Source organism: Glycine max, chromosome 6, assembly GCF_000004515.6.
Source record: "Glycine max cultivar Williams 82 chromosome 6, Glycine_max_v4.0, whole genome shotgun sequence".
Taxonomy (NCBI): domain Eukaryota; kingdom Viridiplantae; phylum Streptophyta; class Magnoliopsida; order Fabales; family Fabaceae; genus Glycine; species Glycine max.
Genome location: NC_038242.2, coordinates 17224458 through 17242969, shown reverse-complemented (window position 1 = coordinate 17242969; position 18512 = coordinate 17224458). Strand labels below are relative to the sequence as shown.

General features: G+C 32.2%; 2 protein-coding genes across 2 annotated transcripts; both read right to left on the bottom strand.

Annotated features, from left to right (window-relative positions):
- Positions 1-489: 489 nt before the first annotated feature.
- Positions 490-4077, bottom strand: LOC100795371 (probable arabinosyltransferase ARAD1). The gene is made up of 3 exons (XM_003527033.5): positions 3857-4077; positions 2304-3660; positions 490-1224 (listed from the first exon to the last, which is right to left on the bottom strand). Exons 2-3 carry the CDS (start codon positions 3261-3263, stop codon positions 703-705), a joined length of 1482 nt encoding a protein of 493 aa, XP_003527081.1. The 5' UTR covers positions 3264-3660; positions 3857-4077; the 3' UTR covers positions 490-702.
- Positions 4078-15148: 11071 nt separating this feature from the next.
- Positions 15149-16537, bottom strand: GASA11 (gibberellin-regulated protein 11). Its single transcript, NM_001250569.2, has 4 exons — positions 16324-16537; positions 16147-16182; positions 15821-15854; positions 15149-15634 (listed from the first exon to the last, which is right to left on the bottom strand). The coding sequence occupies exons 1-4, from the start codon at positions 16390-16392 to the stop codon at positions 15453-15455; spliced, it is 321 nt and encodes a 106-aa protein (NP_001237498.2). The 5' UTR covers positions 16393-16537; the 3' UTR covers positions 15149-15452.
- Positions 16538-18512: the final 1975 nt, after the last annotated feature.

The window sequence follows — 18512 nt, the reverse complement described above, 5'->3', positions numbered from 1 at the left end:
TAGCTAGATAGTTTCAAGATATTGTTAGCTATCAAATACAGAATATAGTGGATTTCTCTCTCTCACTTTCACGCCCTCTCTACATCTATATATATACAAATGACTTGCTCTAGTACACTAATACCATCACGGTTTGAAATGCTTCTTTCTAGTTTCTACCTCAAGCACTCAGGTTCGACACATGTATCCAAAAGTACACTAATACCGATTTTCTGGGGAAAACAGATTACCAATGATTTGTGATTATAATTTAATTACAATATAATCATTGGAAGAATTTCACACAGTGAACTAATAAAAACTTATCATTAATATGACTTTTAATTATTATAAAAATAACAATTTGCAATTATACAACAATTGATGATTTTTGCATTTGAAGAAACATCGATTAGTGATTGAATAATAGCATAAACAACTTTTAAACTATTAGTATATATTAAATTCTTTTTTCTTTTAGTTTTTCCTAAGATTCATATGCCAAGAAGAGGACAAATAATGATGTATGATTTGACTTTAAAATAAAATCAACAAGATGTGTTATTCAGCAAAAAAAAAAAAAAAAGAAGAAAGAAACCAATGAAGAGAATGAGAAGCATGCTAGTGGCAAACAAATGAGACTAGGTTTGTGTCTTCCACTAGCATGTTGAACTTGACTGTGACCAAGGTCAACAGATTCTAATGTGACAGAATCTCAGCATTTCAGTTACTCTTAACACGAAGCTGAGATCTCTGGTATCTGTTCTTCCTGTGCAAATTGAACCTTATTGAAGATATCTTACGTTCAACTTGCTGCCATATCATATTCACTGCATCCCCAGGTTGGGATGGATATTGATACTCAAAGTGATGTGTAATCTGCTTCAATCTTTCCCACATCTTGCTCCACTCCTTCTGCGTGATTGACCGAAGGAGATTCAGCAGGTAGCCTTTCTTCATAGAGTCAGAGGCACGGACAAATATGGAAAAGTCTGAGTAGTCTAAGACATCTTCAAAGGGTAGCTCAATTTCATCACTTATGATCACAGGAACACAGTGGCTTACTATGGCATCAAAGAGGCGATTCGACGATGGGGTATCCCCTGCAATGTTGAGGCAGAATTTTGACATGGCCATGCCCTGGCTTGCCTGATTAATCCCATTTCCTCCTATGCTCCCAAATGTGAAATGCACATCTTTTTCATCTTTAAGGAGGTAGTACAGTTCTTGGCGAATGGCTCCTCCCTAGAGTTTTAACATGATAATTTAATCAAAATGAAGAAAGACTCATCTGGCACAACTAGATTTAATACAATAAAGTTGACAAGGGAAGTAGTAATGATGGAAAGATGGCAGAAACTATGTCATTGGAATGATTCTCAAAGCAATCTTAGCAGGATGTGTATTAGGATTCCAAAGAATTGATCCTAAATCATGTGCCCGATATAAGTTCATAGATGTCAAAAGAAAAGAAAATAAAATCAATAAAAATTGTTTTTGAAAACAACAACCAATGTGCTTTCTTATAGTTGTATCAGAATTGAAGGCTTATATACAAGTGATGACGGACCTACTACATTTTCTGATAAAACTTCCATGTGATTATATATTCAACTAATGCATTATTGTCAGCTTAGTGACACTGCTATTTAAATCTTGATTTCCTTTTGAAGTTCAATAAAAATATGATCTACGGTTGACATCTTGACAGAGGTGCAGTTAGTGCCAAAGAACATGGAGTTGAAGTATTTTTAAAAATAAATAAATAAATTTAATACCAAGGACAAGAATGACATGCAGCTTGTTGCTAAAAGAGGCAGGGTGACAGTAGAATATCTGTCATGTGTTGGTTGTCTATGTTCATATCAAATTAGTTACAAGAAGGTGTCAGGGTGAAGGTAAGTTCCTGGGATCAAATCTTACCTTCAAAAAGGCCCAGGCACCTGAGGTGTAGTGTGTGTGTGCACGCATGTGCGCTCTTAAGATGACATGAGTGAGTTATCTACTGGTGGAAATCTGAAGGGTTTCTGAGATCTACTAAGCCAAAAAATATAAAAATGTTACAACCGGGAAGTTGTTAATTCTGATTTCAATTCATTAACAAGTTAAGAAGGTAAAGCACCTTGACATAACCCCAATACTCAATACAATGGAACACAAACATTTTGCTAATCTTAAATGAGCATAATCAATAATTACTTTAGTCATCAACAAAGTTACCACCAAAAAACAGAATGGAATAATACTAATAGTCAATGTGGGAATTTTTTCATAATAAGATAGTAATGCATTAAACAGATAACATGAGTGTAGTAGAAACTCACATCTTTCCTGTATATTGCTCCCTGGAAATACACCAGTGTGGTACGTTTTTCAAATGAAGCTGATTTGGCTTTTGGTATGGTGCTTACTAGATGCCTGTAGGGGGCTATTATATCTTTCTTGATATTTGCTAATTCAGTAGGATACCTTCCAAAATCAGCAAGTACAAGCATAGCAGCACCCAACTTTCTTCTAGCATCCAACAAGCTGTTAGGATGGTGGGCTACAATTAGATGATCCTTCCCTCCTGAACGTTTCCATTCTTTCTGGCCCATTAAGAACTGTACCAATCTGTCTTGCAACATTTTGTTAAGGCTAACTTTTTCCTCTCCATTAAGCTTGGAATGCCTATTGTAACTCAGAGATGAAAAAAATGGAACAAAAATAACATCTGCTTGACTTGAATCCTGCACTCTAATTGCAGTGCAAGGCTGGCCAACTTTTGATGACAGAAGATCAAGGGTGAGCCAGTATTCCATGCTGTGCTGCAAGTTCAGACCACCCGGATAGCGCGGGATACGTTTGGGGTTATTCACCTCAGGCCATGTTTGATTCACACTTCTCTTCCAACCCAATAACCCGAAGTGAAATTCAGGAGGCAAGTCATACATGAATACTTTCAATAGTGGTCGAGTTGGGTAGGATACCATATTCATTTGCTGTCCTACAGAAGTTGTTTTCTGGCTTGAATTAGAAGTTTGACAGTCAGATTCTCTGGGATTTTGTGATTGAAATTTTAAATCCCCAGAAGGGTAGGGAGGGTGTAAAACTTGTTCTCTCTTCAAATTGGGCATGAAGTAAAGCGACGCGTTATTGACAAGAATAAGTTCTAACACTGATCTAGGTATCAAAGAATGACTGCTAAACTGGAGCAGGAAAATGGAAGACAGGATCAAAAGGAACAGAGAAATTATCATCATGCAAAATATAAACCTTGAGTGAACCATGATCTTCTCTGACATTGTTGAAGATCAAACAAGGTCCAATGAAGCAACCTCCTACCAAACACAGCAAATGGAACAAAACACCAAATGAAAATAGACAGAGCAGCTCAAGCGATTTCCACAAACACACAAAGCAAAAACCTTGATGGGGGTTATGGTTTTAACAATTAGCCCTCTTCAATCTGCATCCAAAGCTTAAATCCCTCAAGCACAGAAAACCATACCCACCAATTAATGTCTTCTCAACCTTCTACAGTGTTGGAGAAGATCTTCAACAGTTCTCAAATGCAATGACTTGCCACATACAAAGCAATGGGAAAATCCCAATTTCTTATAGAACACACTGATGAGATATAGCATCAACCATCAACCAAGAATTCCTTCGAAATCCAACCTTTGCTGAGACAAAAGAAACCTAAAAACAAATAAACACCCCCCCCCCCCCCCCAAAAAAAAAAAAAGAGTTCTCCGCTTCAGCATTCAGCATTCCTAAAAACAATCTTAGGATATAAAATCATAAGAAACCCAAGAAAACTGAAGAGGAATTGCCATCTGGGTAGACATGAATTATTTGAAAAAGTGGAGTTGTTGGGTTGAGAAAGAATGGGTACCTGAGATTGAGGTTGATGCACCACTTCACTTCATCACTGTGCCGTGTCTTCGCATTCAGACAGCAGAGTTGAAAAAGGAAGAAACTTTCTTAGCAAAGCTTTATGTTTTGTTTAGCGGTGCACGCCCAACGTGTGCGAATTGCTAAATGCGAGTTTCATCACACTCATTTATTCTTCTTCCATTCTCAACCTTTCTTGCGGAATTCAAATACCCATCAAATAAATGTATAGAACTATTAGTAAGTAGTTCTTAATTTCATTTTTTTTAAGCAAAAAATATTTGTATTCTCATTTATGGCTGTTCATAATGAGAAATTAAAGGAAGTAGAGAACACTTTTCTGTCTGTTTCTGACTTAGTTATCACATAACACCTTCAACATAATTTGAGTTTAATTTCTCTGTACTGATAGTATAAAAAATTACACTATTAATTAATTAGAATTATTATTAATATAAAATTTAGTAAATTTATCATTTGGTTAATAGCATAATTTTTTTATTATTGTTGGTATATACATCTTTTTTTGACTTGAAAATTTAAGTGACTTAGATTCAAGAACTTATTGCATTCAATGTAGGTTTTAAGACTCAAATAAAACTTATAAAGATACTTTCAAATTAATTATACTAACAAGATTCTTACATTGATAATAAGAATTAAACCATTTGTTGATATCCATATAGAAGAACTAATCCACGTTGCCAACTATGGGACCATTGTCCCCACTAAATAATTTTTTTACTTGAATATTTTAAATAATTATTATTTTTGTTTCATGAAAAATTAGGTATTATTCTCATAAATATATATTTTTTAAATAAGAGAATGTAAAAATAAAAGAGAAAATAAATTGACATTAATTTTATCCATTTTATCTTGTTAAATTTGTAAAAGTTTAGATATTTTGATTTTTTATTATAAAATTGTGTATTTTACAAAAACTTATAATATTTTTTTGTCAAAGTGAAAATACAACAGACTATTTCTTTACCCCCAATAAGAAATTATTTGCATCTGTCACTATCAGTACATACAATTTTTTACACTAGTTAGGTTTTATGCCACCAATTAGGGAATTATTAAGTTTAAAATTTGAAGGATTAGGGTGTCTCATTGCGTCAAATAATTTTTGGCGAAAAGTCAAAATCTTGATTTGCACAAAGGATTGTGGAAAATAATCTTACCATGAAGAAACAATGGATTGACTAGAGATGGTTGGCTTTTTTTTATCACGATTTTGATAGTTTTGTACTATTTCACTGGGATATTTCTAGGTGCTATTAGGAATATGAATATAAATTTCCACCTAAAAATAGAGAAATTAAATGTAACTAGAAAAAAGGCTTTGAATAGATGCTCTAAATAATAACCTATGGTTTTTATTGCTATTGGTTCATGCAGTAAATGAACAAAACAACTGTAAAGTAAGCGCATGAGAAGGGAAAGAACCTTAGTCTTTTAACTTTATGCACCGACTTATCTATATTTTTAGAACGTATAATAAAGTATGCTGCATGCTTTATTGTGGATATATGCATCATTTTGACATTTTCTCTATTTTTGGTAGGTCAGAAAATAGAAAATACTATGAAATTAAGGAATACCATGAACTCCTAATCCTATTCTATTTTGTTTCGCATAATTCCATACAATATCTCGAGGATAAAATAAACTGATGGACCACTTCCTTTTACTTAATTATCTTCTGCCACTAATTATTTATATTTTCGTATGCATCACAAAACAAAGCACATTATTAGGGAACTTTTTTCGGCCAAACACAGGATGATAAGGTTTCACGTGTCTACCGACACCATGTCAAGAAACTTTTCTTTACTGAAGTTTCTTATCTTATATTTTCTGGGCCAGGAAAATTGAAATGACAACTTAATCACGTTGTCTAATTTACCTATTGGGCAGAAGAACGTCATAATAATAACAAAATTTAGATTCGCTTAGTTCGTAAGAAAGAGTGGTCTCAATAAATAATGGTAATAACGATGTGTCACTCCTTTTTAAGGTCTCTTATATTTGTAAGAAGCCAATAATATATGTTCACTCTTCTTTTTCTTTGTTGGGTTACTCGCTCTTTCGGCTTGCCCATGCAAAACAATTGGGCCTAGAAACTGATAGCGGAAGTAAATAGTTGCTATTCTCATCCCAAAATTGTTACTCCCACCCCATACTTTTTAAAAATTACATGTAAAGACACTCCTACCCCTAACAGATTTCCCTAACCCCCTCCTTCGTTGCCTTCTCACACTCTGCAACCCCACTTCTTCTAACCTCCTCTCATTGCTCCTTCCATTTTCGAGCCCAATTGTGTCTAGTTGTTTCATTTTCAAGCCCCTTACCTCTTATCATTCTCATTGTTGTGTACATTCAAAAAGATGTTTTGTTTTGTTCCAATGGAAAAATGATTCCATTTTGTAAAATCTATAATAGAATCACATTTCCATTAAAGTTGAATAAGAAAACTATTGTAGAATCGTACTTATGTTTTGTCATTTGCATATACATAACGAAAGTATGTTTTCCAGTGAATATCTCAATTGAGACACAATAGAAACATATTTTCATTATACATTGGTAAAAAGGGTATATTAGGAATAAAAAATTAAACACATGGACTGAGAATAACAATCTAGAGATGAGAAAAGCAATTATGCAGTTCAATTTTTTCAATGTATAGTCCATTAAAAGAAAAGACTTTTTGAAGAAAAAAAAAACTCTTCAGCAAAGCCATTTATATATCTATAAATCTACATATCTATATATACTGGGTTTTACTAATGTACATACTCTTTTTTTTTAATATGAGTATTCTAACCAGTTATAACTAGATAATGTCTTAAAATACACAATTATATATATATATATATATATATATATATATATATATATATATATATATACTATTAAACAAAGTCTTCCTTCCATGCATGTCACTTTAAAAAAAATATTAATCGCTCCTAAAGTTTTGTGAAATTACACAAATATCTTCTATTTTTTTAACCATTATAATAGTCTTCCTTACAGGGGTTAGTGTAATGAATAATAATGTGTTAGTATAATATTTTCAAGCATTAAGCGGATGTTAATGTAACATATAGAGTGTCAATGAAATGTTTTCAAATATAAAGTGGTAAAAAGTAGCCCATGACATGATGCCGTCCATATTTGAGACTTGTCCACTTTGAGCATTACCTATTCACTAGGCATGGTTGAGGACGAATATGTCGTTTCTCATCCCCGTTCTTGCTCTACTCAACAACATTGTTCTCGTCCAATATTCCCAATGGAGATAAAATTTTGTACTCATCTTCATTCTTGTTTGAGCTCGCCATGTCCCCATCTTTGCCTACCAAAAATTGTTACTACATTATAACAATATATTTATACATTTTTTTCTCTAATTTCAATTCTAAAACCTATTTTAGAGGTCATTACATTGAATAAAGTTATCATAATACAATGATTCATAACATAAATTCAACATAATAAAAAAAGTTGTCAATTTTTATAAAAAGATTAAATAAATAAGGAAATTATAATAAGTATATATTTCGGGGATGAGGATAGATACATGGATGAGGCATGTAGTTATATACTCATACCTATTTTAAAAGTTAGGTAATATCTATATCTAATCAAAGTAGATATTTTCTATCAAAACCAGGGCAAATTTAGGAGGATACCCGCATGCATGGAGGTTCTTGCAATCCCTAATCACCACTTTTGTCAACGTTCTTTGACTCCATAGAATAAAAATATATTTTTGAAATTTGAGGGATTAAAGTATTTTTTTTCTCAATCTGGAAGACTAAAAAAGAATTTATCCAAGATCAAATAGATTTTTTTGTTCTCATATGTTTTTCCTTTCACTTAAATATATTTTTTTATTAGTCAATTGTAAGTTGTTAGTTTTATTAGTGGGAGATTCGAACTCACAATCTCTTCCTTCCTTCATTCTGGTATTTTTTTTATTCACTACTAAATCACTCTTATAACTTCTACAAAATATAATTTTTTAAAAGGTCATTTTAAAAAATAATTATACTAGGACCAAATCTAAAAAATAATATATTATAAAGACTAAAAAAATATTTAATTTTTTTTCTTTTTAGGTTTAAATTCTTTTTTAGTCATTAAGATTTACTATTTTTTTTTTCGTCCTTAAAAAATTACTTTTTATTTTTAGTCAATACACAAATTATGTTTATTTTATTTTTAGTTCTTAAAACACTTGAAATAACACTTTGAACAATAAAAAATCATTTTTTAAAATGCTATAAGAACGGAAACTAAAACAAATAAAATTTGAAAAAAATATAAAAAAATTACAAGGAAAAAAAATTAAATTATGAAAAGTAAAAAAATATTAATTTTTTTTATATATTTTGTACGTCCCATGTGTAATTTTTGTAAGTATCATTGATCCAAATGTCAGATTCTATACTGAAATACATGCAAGCCACTGGATTATTGAAGGTTTTTTTATATATATTTATTTTTCATATCTTATATTCTTATTTTGTTTATCTTTACAATTTATGAAATTTTGATTTATTTTATGCATGAATATATTCTGGAAAAATTTTATTCTATGCATATATATATATATATATATATATATATATATATATATATATATATATATATATATGAAATCAAATGCATAATATTATGTTTCAATTATGAAATTATATATGAAAATTTTATTCACCATTGTATTATATCTTGATCTTGAAATTCATAATATGATTTATTCTCATATGATTAAGTTTTATGTCTAAGTGATCTTTATAATTTTGATTAATTATGGATTAGCCACAACATCTATAATTTGATTAATATTATATATTAAGTTGTTTAAAGATCGTATAAGGAATTAGACATAATATTGTGATTAATTATACTTTATATAATGAGTTTTATCCCCCAAGAATTTTTATTATATTTGTATAATTAATTGGAATAAAATGACATTATTTTCATGGTTTACTCACAGGGATCACGAGGTATGTATAATTTGTCAATTTTATCATAAAGTAAATATTTGCGATAGAAAATTAAATTATTTTCACGTTGTACCCGTAAAGCATGAATATGAGTATGTAATTTGATTATTCTATCATAAAGTCTAATTGTTTCTTATCGAATTAAAAATTTAGCCCACAAACAATTTTTATGTCACAAGCTTCAATTTTTTGGTATGTTTACAATGGTAAAACATACAATTAAGATTAATATGTCTCAAATTTTGACATATGCCTTTGGATTTTGCAGTTTCTCAAGCTGTTAGTTTTTCTGATATTTAATGTAATGTTCCTGAACTCAAAGGAGATAATTATAAGATATGGAAGGAGAGAATTCTTCTTCAATTGAGGTGGATGGACATATACTAAGTTATAAGGAAAGACAAACTACCTACAATCACTGATGAAAGTAGCCCAATTGTGGTTGTGCTATATGAGCGATGGGACCGATCCAACCGGCTTAACGTGATATTCATTAAGACCAAAATCTCGGTCGGGATTCGTGGTTCTGTCGACCAACATGATAAGGTTCAAGACTTGCTTAAGGCCATTGATGACCAGTTCATCACTTCAGATAAGGCTTTAACAAACACCCTGATCATAAAGTTCTCATTTCTCCGGCTCACCAGTGTGAAAGGAGTGTGTGAGTACATAATGCAAATGCAAGATATTTCGGCTTAGCTTAAAAAACTAGAGGTTGATATGTCTGAGTCCTTCATGGTGCACTTCATTTTGAACACCCTTCTGCAGGAATATGGGTCGTTTAAGATTTCCTACAACACACATAAGGACAAATGGTCTATCAATGATTAATGACCATGTGTGTTTAGGAAGAAGAAAGGCTTTTAATGGAGATCGGTGAGAGTGCATTGCTAACAACTACTTGTGGGAAGAACAAAGCAGCTAAGTCTCAAGCTAATCAGAAAGGGAATGGTAAAATACCACCTCTAGCTAATATTAAGAAGGTGTCAAAGTGTTTCTTTTGTAAGAAGAAATGACACATGAAGAAGAATTGCCCCAGATTTCAGAAATGGCTTGAGAAGAAAAGTAAATCAATCTCATTAGTATGTTATGAATCTAATATGACTAGTGTCAATATTAACACCTGGTGGATTGATTCTGGATCTGCTATCCATATTGAAAATTCTTTACAGGGTATGCAAAACCTAAGGAAACTAGTGGGAAGTGAGCAAAACATCTTATTAGGCAATAAGCTAGGCTCACTTGTGGTGGCTATTGGAACTTACATTTTAACTTTAAGTAGTGACTTTATTTTGAAATTAGAAAGGACCTTTTATGTGTCAAGTTTTTCTCGAAACTTGATTTCTATTTCCAGACTCATACCTTTTGGATATTCCTTTAATTTTAAAGACACATCGTTTAAGTTATTTTATAATTTTGAATGTGTTAAGAATGATATCTTGTCTGATGGTCTTTATCTTCTTGGTTTACAAAATTATGCCACATATAGTTCAATGATTGTTCAAACTAGTATTAAAAGGTGTAATATTAATGGGAATTCATCTATGTTATGGCACCAAAGATTAGGACATATCTCCATTGAGATGATTAAAAGGTTAGTGAAAGATGGGGTACTCAACACTCTAGATTTTGTTGATTTTAAGACTTGTGTGGACTACATTAAGGGTAAGCAGACCAACATGTCTAAGAAAGGTGCTAATAGGAGTTCAAACGTATTAGAAATAATTCATACTGATATTTGTTGTCCAGATATGGATGCACGTGGTCAAAAATATTTTATCACCTTTATAGATGATTCACGATATATGAATGTTTATTTGCTTCATAAAAACTAAAGTTGAGAACCAATGTGACAAGCAAATAAAAATAGTGAGATCAAATAGAGGTAGAGAATATTATGGCATATATGCTGAGAATGGACAAGCACCTGGTCCTTTTGCAAAGTTTCTTCAAGAACATGAGATTGTTGCCCAGTACATTATGTCTGGTTCTCCAAATCAAAATGGTATGACAGAAAGAAGGAACCGAACATTATTGGACATGGTACGAAGTACGTTTAGCAACTCCAATCTTTGTAAATCCTTGTGGGCTGAAGCACTAAAGACGACTGTGTATATATTAAACCGTGTTTCAACCAAAGTTGTCCCAAAGACACCATTTGAGTTGTTTAAAGGTTGGAAATTGAGTTTGAAACATATGCGTGTTTGGGGTTGTCCGTCTGAGGTGAGAATATATAACCCACAAGAGAAGAAACTTGACCCGAGGACTATTAGTTGGTATTTCATTGTAAATGTCGAAAGGTCTAAAGGTTATAGGTTTTATTGTCCATATCATATTACTAGGATTGTGGAATCAAGAAATACCAAGTTTCTTGAAAATGATTTGATCAGTGGGAGTGATCAATTGAGAGACTTAGGTTCTGAAATTGATTATATAGAGTCTCAACCTTCCACATCAAGTGAAAGATTGGTTGTAATTCATACCCCTTAAGTTCAAAGGGATGATGAAAAACACATGACTGGCATTCCACAAGCTGTTGTTGATAATCCAGTATATCAAGTTGATCATCAAATTCCTGAAAATGATGAATAACCAGCTGAACAACATGATCCCTAAGAAAATGTTGATGCAACATTAAGGAGGTCTACTAGAGTAATAAAATCATCTATTCCTAGTGATTATACTGTATATTTGCAAGAATCTAACTATAATATTGGAGCTGAAAATGGTTTGAAACTTTTGATCAAGCCATAAGTTGTAAAGAGTCAAATTTATGGTATGATTCCATGAAAGATGAAATGAATTCCATGTAGAGTAACAGAGTTTGGAACCTTGTAGAGTTACCTAATGGGGCAAAGGCCATTGACTATAAATGAGTCGTTAAGACCAAAAGGGATTCATTAGGCAACATTGAGAGATACAAGGCAAGACTCGTTGCTAAAGAATTTACTCAAATAGAAGGAATCGACTACACATATTCTTTTTCTCCTATATCTAAGAAAGATTCTCTTCATACTATCTTGGTATTAGTTGCTCATTTTGACCTCGAGTTGCAACAAATGGATGTGAAAATAGTCTTTCTTAATGGTGATTTAGAGGAGGAGATTTATATGAAACAATTTGAAGGTTTCTCCTCTAGTAGTGGTGAACATTTGGTTTGCAAGCTTAATAAATCTATATATGGTTTAAAATAAGCCTCCCGTCAGTGGTACCTTAAGTTTCATGGGATAATTTCTTCATTTGGTTTTGATGAAAACCCCATGGATCAATGCATATATCACAAGGTCAATGGGAGTAAAATATGTTTTCTTGTTTTATATGTAGATGATATTTTACTTGCAGCCAATGATCTGGGTTTGCTATATGAGGTGAAACAGTTTCTTTCTAAGAATTTTGACATGAAGGATATGAGTGATGCATCTTATGTCATCGACATTAAGATACATAGAGATAGACCTCGAGGTATTTTAGGTCTATCACAGGAAACCTATACTAACAAAATTTTAAAGAGATTTCGAATGAAAGATTGTTCACCAAGTGTTGCTCCCATTGTGAAGGGTGATAGGTTTAATTTGAACAAATGCCCAAAGAATGACTTTGAGAGGGAACAAATGAAAACATTTCTTAGGCTTCAGTTGTTAGAAGCCTCATGTATGCTCAAGTGTGCATAAGGCCTGACATTGCTTTTACAGTTGGAATGCTAGGAAGATATCAAAGTTATCCAGGTATTGACCACTGGAGAGCTGCAAAGAAAATGATGAGGTACCTTCAGGGGACCAAAGATTACATGCTTATGTATAGACAAACAAACAATCTAAACGTGATTGGTTATTCAGACTCAGACTTTGCTGGCTGTGTTGATTCTCGCAAATCAACATCTGGGTACATTTTCATGATGGCTGGTGGAGTTATTTTGTGGATGAGTGTTAAGCAGACTTTGACTGCTACTTCTATCATGGAAGCTGAGTTTGTTTCTTGTTTTAAAGCTATGTCACATGGTGTATGGCTTAAGAGTTTCATTTTTGTGCTGAAGATAGTTGATACTGTTTTAAGGCCTTTGAGAATTTTCTGCGATAACTTAGTTGTTATCTTTATGGCTAAGAATAACAAAAGTGAAAGTCAAAGTAAGCACATCAACATTAAGTACTTAGCCATTAGAGAAAGAGTAAAAGAAAATAAAGTGATCATTGAGCATATAAACACTGAGTTGATGATCGTTTATCCTTTGACTAAGGGCATGCCACAGTTTAAATTTAAGGATCATGTAGAAAGGATGAGACTTGATTCCACTTTATGATTGTATACATACAAGTTAGAGTTGAAAATTTTATATTGTGATATTTTCTCATATTCATGTGCACATTGATTTATTTGAGAAAAAAATATGTTTTGGACCAAGAATAAATGTTAACTCATTGGCAAGTGTACCAATTTATCACAAGTAGTAAAGTTTAAAATGGAAGTCTGAGTGTCAAGTCTACAGGGACTTTGTTTATACTTGAATTGATATATACCCAATTTGCAAGCAAGAGATAAGGAATTGCAATAGAGATAAGAAGAAGGAAAAAATTTGAAATTAAAAAGGAAAGAGCAATAAAATAAACAAGATTTAATGCAAAAGATAACTTCAGAATTTAAATATGTTGGGACCTAGCATGCCTAACTATCCTTGATGCAATATTAATATTTTTCTCTATTAAATGTTTTCCCAATTTCCACCCACATTTACTAAGATACTTAACCCTGATCCTTCACGATGAAGAACTTAATTTATCTATTATCTCTTCTAAATCCCTTTGCAAAGATTGAATAGTAAATCACATGAAATATGGAGATGTATTCCGAGACAAAACAAAGTCACTCTATCCCTAACAATGAATTATTTAGATGTCATTTCTCAGTTCTTTAAAAATTATCATTTCTCAATGTATAACCCCTAAAACTAATGCATGGATGAGCAGACCATACAATAAAGATAAAGAGTAGAAGAGAAGCAATAGAAATAGAAATTGCATTTAATAGACATTAAAGGGTGTTGGCTGTTAGGTTCCCAATAAAGGGGCTTATCCTCTCATGGCCATGAGAGGCTTTACACTTCAGGGGCTAATGTGGATGGAAGAAGGGGTTGGATGACCAGAAGAAAATAAGAGAGGAATGGAAAGAGAAGAGAGTTTCCCTTATGAGATAGGTTCAGGCTTTGGATAGCTTCAATAGAGAGCTCTGAGACTCAATGTGTCTTTTCCTTTGGCTTCCTTCTCTTTTTATAAGTCCAAGGTAGCTTACTTTTCATGCAAACTTCGCGCTAAACACGCATCTTCTGGGCTTAGGGAGGTGGTCACGCACTTAGCGCTGAATGTCGCATTAAGCGCACCTTTGGACTTCTTCGTGGGCCTTCTTTGCGCTAAGCCCGAACTTGCCTGCTAAGCCTAACCTGTGCGCTAAGCGAGCTGTTCAATTCTTCCAACTTTTCTTCAAGGTTTTTTCTTCCAGTTTTTGCATCAATTTTCCTCTAAAACACTTGAAATCTTCTTCTTTTGAATTCTGCTAATAAAAAATTACAAAGATATTAATTTATTTATTATTTCATTAAAAATAATAGTAAAGTAAAGAAATTGCAATCATTCTTAGCCAAAACTGACTATCAAATTAACATAAATTTCACAGTTATCAATAAATATTGAGTTTATTCATTAAGTTTTATTACCACTTTGAGTATAGTGCTTGAGAAATTGAGCATATTATAATACATGAATGATATTACTCGTTATAAGAGGAACTATAACTATGATTCGTATATTCATTTCTTAAGAAGATTGAGCATTGACTTATTTTAATTAATGAGTCAAAACGTTTGGACCAAGTAAGAGAATGTAATAATTTGGTCTGTACATTTTGAAAAATAAAATGCTCCATCAGTTTTGGAATTCAGAAGCCAAATATTGAATGACTACTAATAGGTGGTAATGACTACTAATGAGTGGTAATGACTATTAAATGCATTCTTGATGGTAGAATGCCTATATATAATACATGTATTTGGTCTCTGACTCACCTCTTCTAATTTCATCTGATACACCATCTACATATACAGGAATAAAGTGAGAGCTTGGAAGAACCAAAATAAGGCAACTTTTTCATGGCAGAAGGTACATTTTTATTTTTTTATTTTTTCGCATTTTGTTAATGAACCGTGTTTCGTTTTGTAATTTGTAACATCACAGGTTAAAAAATTTACTCTAACATTCGTAATAATACTGATGAGACAAAAATTATAAAATAACTTCATTATATATAATACTCCAAATTCACTATATATAATACTCCAAAAAGAACAATGACAAAGATGATTGACTAATCAGGAGAACACCCCTCTCATATTTGTTTAGGAAAGGGAATAACATATAGGTTTTTTCATTAAATTAATAATTGAATTAATTTCATGATAGAGAACAAGATGGTATACCCTATTGTAGTAGGTGATACCTAAACATATAGCAATGGCCATATATAGTTTATAGTTCCACTTTGAGTAATATAAAATTGTAGGTGAAATCATGTTTATAATTTCAATTTTCAAGGGCATTTGGGTCCTCCACGCTTGTTCTTCCAGTTGTTGTAGCAGGGGCACACAGACTTGTTGCCATAGTAGCCAGGAGGAACACAAAGGCACACTTTGCAGCATTCTTGGCAGAAAAACATGCACGGCTTGTGGTACTGTGTCTGGCTACATCTTCTTGTGCATTCAGAAGGGCACTCTGATATATCAAACCAAATTCAGAATTGTTAATCATTAGATCACACTTAATTAATTCACATAATAGAAAGCAAATGAACTGGAAATATTAGATCATTTGGTAAATCTGAAGCAACTCTAGATTCATGAAGCATGGTAAACAAATAATACAACTAAGTGTGCAAAAAAATGGAGTATGATTACTCACGTGAGGTCTTTAGACTCCCAGGTCCATAACTCCTCTGCAAATTAATGGAAAAAAATTAATAATCAAGATATGAATTTTAAGTCTCGCAAAAGGCCCACTAATCAAGATAAATTGTTATGTGGTCTCGGACTACATGTAGTTTGACTAATTTCTACCTGACATGTTATTAACACTTTCTTTTAAATTAAAAGTAAAAGTGTAGTTACGTGTCATGGAGAGATTAGCCAGATCATATGATTTCAGACTATACAATAATTTTTCAACAATTAGGAGACCAAAAGGGAGGTGGAAAATGCTCAAAATTAACACAGAGAAGAGATACTCACTCCATCCAAGTGATAGGCAGAATCTGTTGCCATAACCTGAAACCATATAGTAAAAATTTAATTTAAAGCAAAATTCATAGTTAGAGCATATAGCATAAAAAAATGGTACGTACATGCAACATGTTAGTGAATAATAATGAGTTATAGTATTTTTTTAGAAGGGACAAATTAACTAACTTGAGTTGTGATCATGGAAATGCCAAGGAATGCCAGAAGCAGAACACATACAAGCTTAGCCATGGCCATTGCACTTACACAAAAGGGTCGGTCCAAGACCTAATTGTGGAGAAAGAGAGGAAAAAATACGACACACTAAAAGAGTGTGGGGAAAGTGGTTTGAGGGGCCTTTGTTTTAAGAGAACCTAAATTGGTTTGGTAAGTTTGGTTTGATTCAGATGAAGCGGTTGGATGGGCTATAAATAGATGCGGTTAGCTTTTAACTATGAAACCAGCAGCAGATTGGATAATAGAAGTTTTGGATTCCCCACTGTGTATTATTTATTATAAATAGTAGTATTGTATTTATTATGTGTACCGGTTTTTCATGATAACGTGAGCTTCTTGTACCTTTGATTGCTATCTATGCTAGTACCATCTTATCCCAATTTTTTGCACCATTCAATTATCTTATTTTATTTACTAGCTGTTGATGCTGCTGTATACAAAATATTTATTCTTGACAAATACAATGCATAACTCTTAAAATATTGAGAGAGAAAATAAATGTATCTGTGAAATCATTGTATGGGGAAAGCAATGTGATGCTATAATAAAAATTTTAACAATATAAAAGTATATATAGATTTCGTACGCGTGAAGTAGTATTATTTTTCTAAAGAAAAAAGTATATATTCATGAAAAGAATAAAAGTATATATAATATTTAATTTCATTTCAACTTGCCAACTTAAAAGAATATATCAATCAATCTACTAATCAACAATGACAGAAAGGGAAGCATTAATGTCAATCGAGTCATAATTCATTTTCTCCCCTCTACTTGAATTAATCGTTAATTTGAATTAATTAATAAATTATACTACAATGTAAATCATTGTATCTTTGTATATCATATATAATACTTTTCCCATGTTGTATTTGTGATCTTAACCTCTTTTTGCATAGCTTTCTATAATGCAAGTTACATATAATAAATAATCTTCACTCTTTCTACTCATCTAAAAAATTAATAAAGAGTATCTATTGATTTTTTTAGTTTTTAGTTTTTTAAATCAAATTTCTAAATTATTAAAATTAACATGATATTTAAAGTTATTTTGGATAAGATCACCCAAAGTGATGATACTAATAACAAAAATCATAATTCTAAAAAATAAAGTCAGTATGAAAATATACATATTAATTTAAAAATTCAAAACATAGCTTCAAAGTAAAAAGTTAGAGGATAATTTTATTTATAAAAAAAAAGCTACTTTTGCTGTGAAGGAATCAACACAACTACATCGTTCATGATTTGGAAATCATTTAGAAGTGGCATGGGAAACCAACCGTATCTGTGGTGCAAGAAACAAAAGACATTTATTATTACTACTGTGGTTGTTTGTTGTTGAAGAGGGAATTTGCAATGAGATCGAAAAATGCATGCATGTGATGTGAGAGAAGCTAATAGAAAAGATTAGTGAGAAAATGAGGAGGAGAGATTAGTAATTTTGAGAGGGGTGCAAATGGAGGCCTATCACATGGGTAGGGTGGTTAAGAGTGGGGTCACAAAGGGAGTGAGGGCTATATAATTGAAAAGGAAAGAAGGGTAAGCCATGTGCATGAGTGCATTCGCACATGACTCAAAAGATAAGCCAAAAAAAAGGACAGCAATGCGCACGATACGCTGTCACCCCTCAATTTCCGATGTCAATCACTTGGAAGTTGGAGGAACATGCGGAAGGAAGGACTTAAGGCATTCACATTCACCTCATCTTTCTCTTTTGGGCTTTTTGCAATACACACTCATACTAGCTAGTGGGGTGGCCCTTCTAAGTTACAACATCTTTTTTTTTTCAGCCCATGCTATTGAAGCTATTGTTTAGTTTTTGTTTTTCTCACTTTCTTTTTACATCTACAACAACAAAGTCTTATTCCCACTAAGTGTCACTTATTTTCTTAAAAAGTTCTTAAAAGAAATTAGGTTTTGTTATATATGACATTACAAAATGAGGGTACAACCATGGCACAATGGTAAAGTTGTGTCGAGGTGATCAGTTGGTCGTGAATTTAAATCCAAAAACTATCTTTTTACATATGTAAGGGTAAGGTTGTATACAATTACCCTCCACATTGTATAGCGAGGAGCAAGTTTACAAGACCTAACCCAAAAGTATTTAAGTGAGAAAGTGCAATATGTCCTTTTAG

Coding starts and splice junctions, on each gene's coding strand:
- LOC100795371 (XM_003527033.5), bottom strand. CDS start 3,263: ATGTCAGAGAAGATCATGGTTCACTCAAGGTTTATATTTTGCATGATG. Junction 1,225..2,303: donor GAGCAATATACAGGAAAGAT/GTGAGTTTCTAC, acceptor TTAAAACTCTAG/GGAGGAGCCATTCGCCAAGA.
- GASA11 (NM_001250569.2), bottom strand. CDS start 16,392: ATGGCCATGGCTAAGCTTGTATGTGTTCTGCTTCTGGCATTCCTTGGC. Junction 16,183..16,323: donor TTTCCATGATCACAACTCAA/GTTAGTTAATTT, acceptor ATATGGTTTCAG/GTTATGGCAACAGATTCTGC. Junction 15,855..16,146: donor CTGCCTATCACTTGGATGGA/GTGAGTATCTCT, acceptor ATTAATTTGCAG/AGGAGTTATGGACCTGGGAG.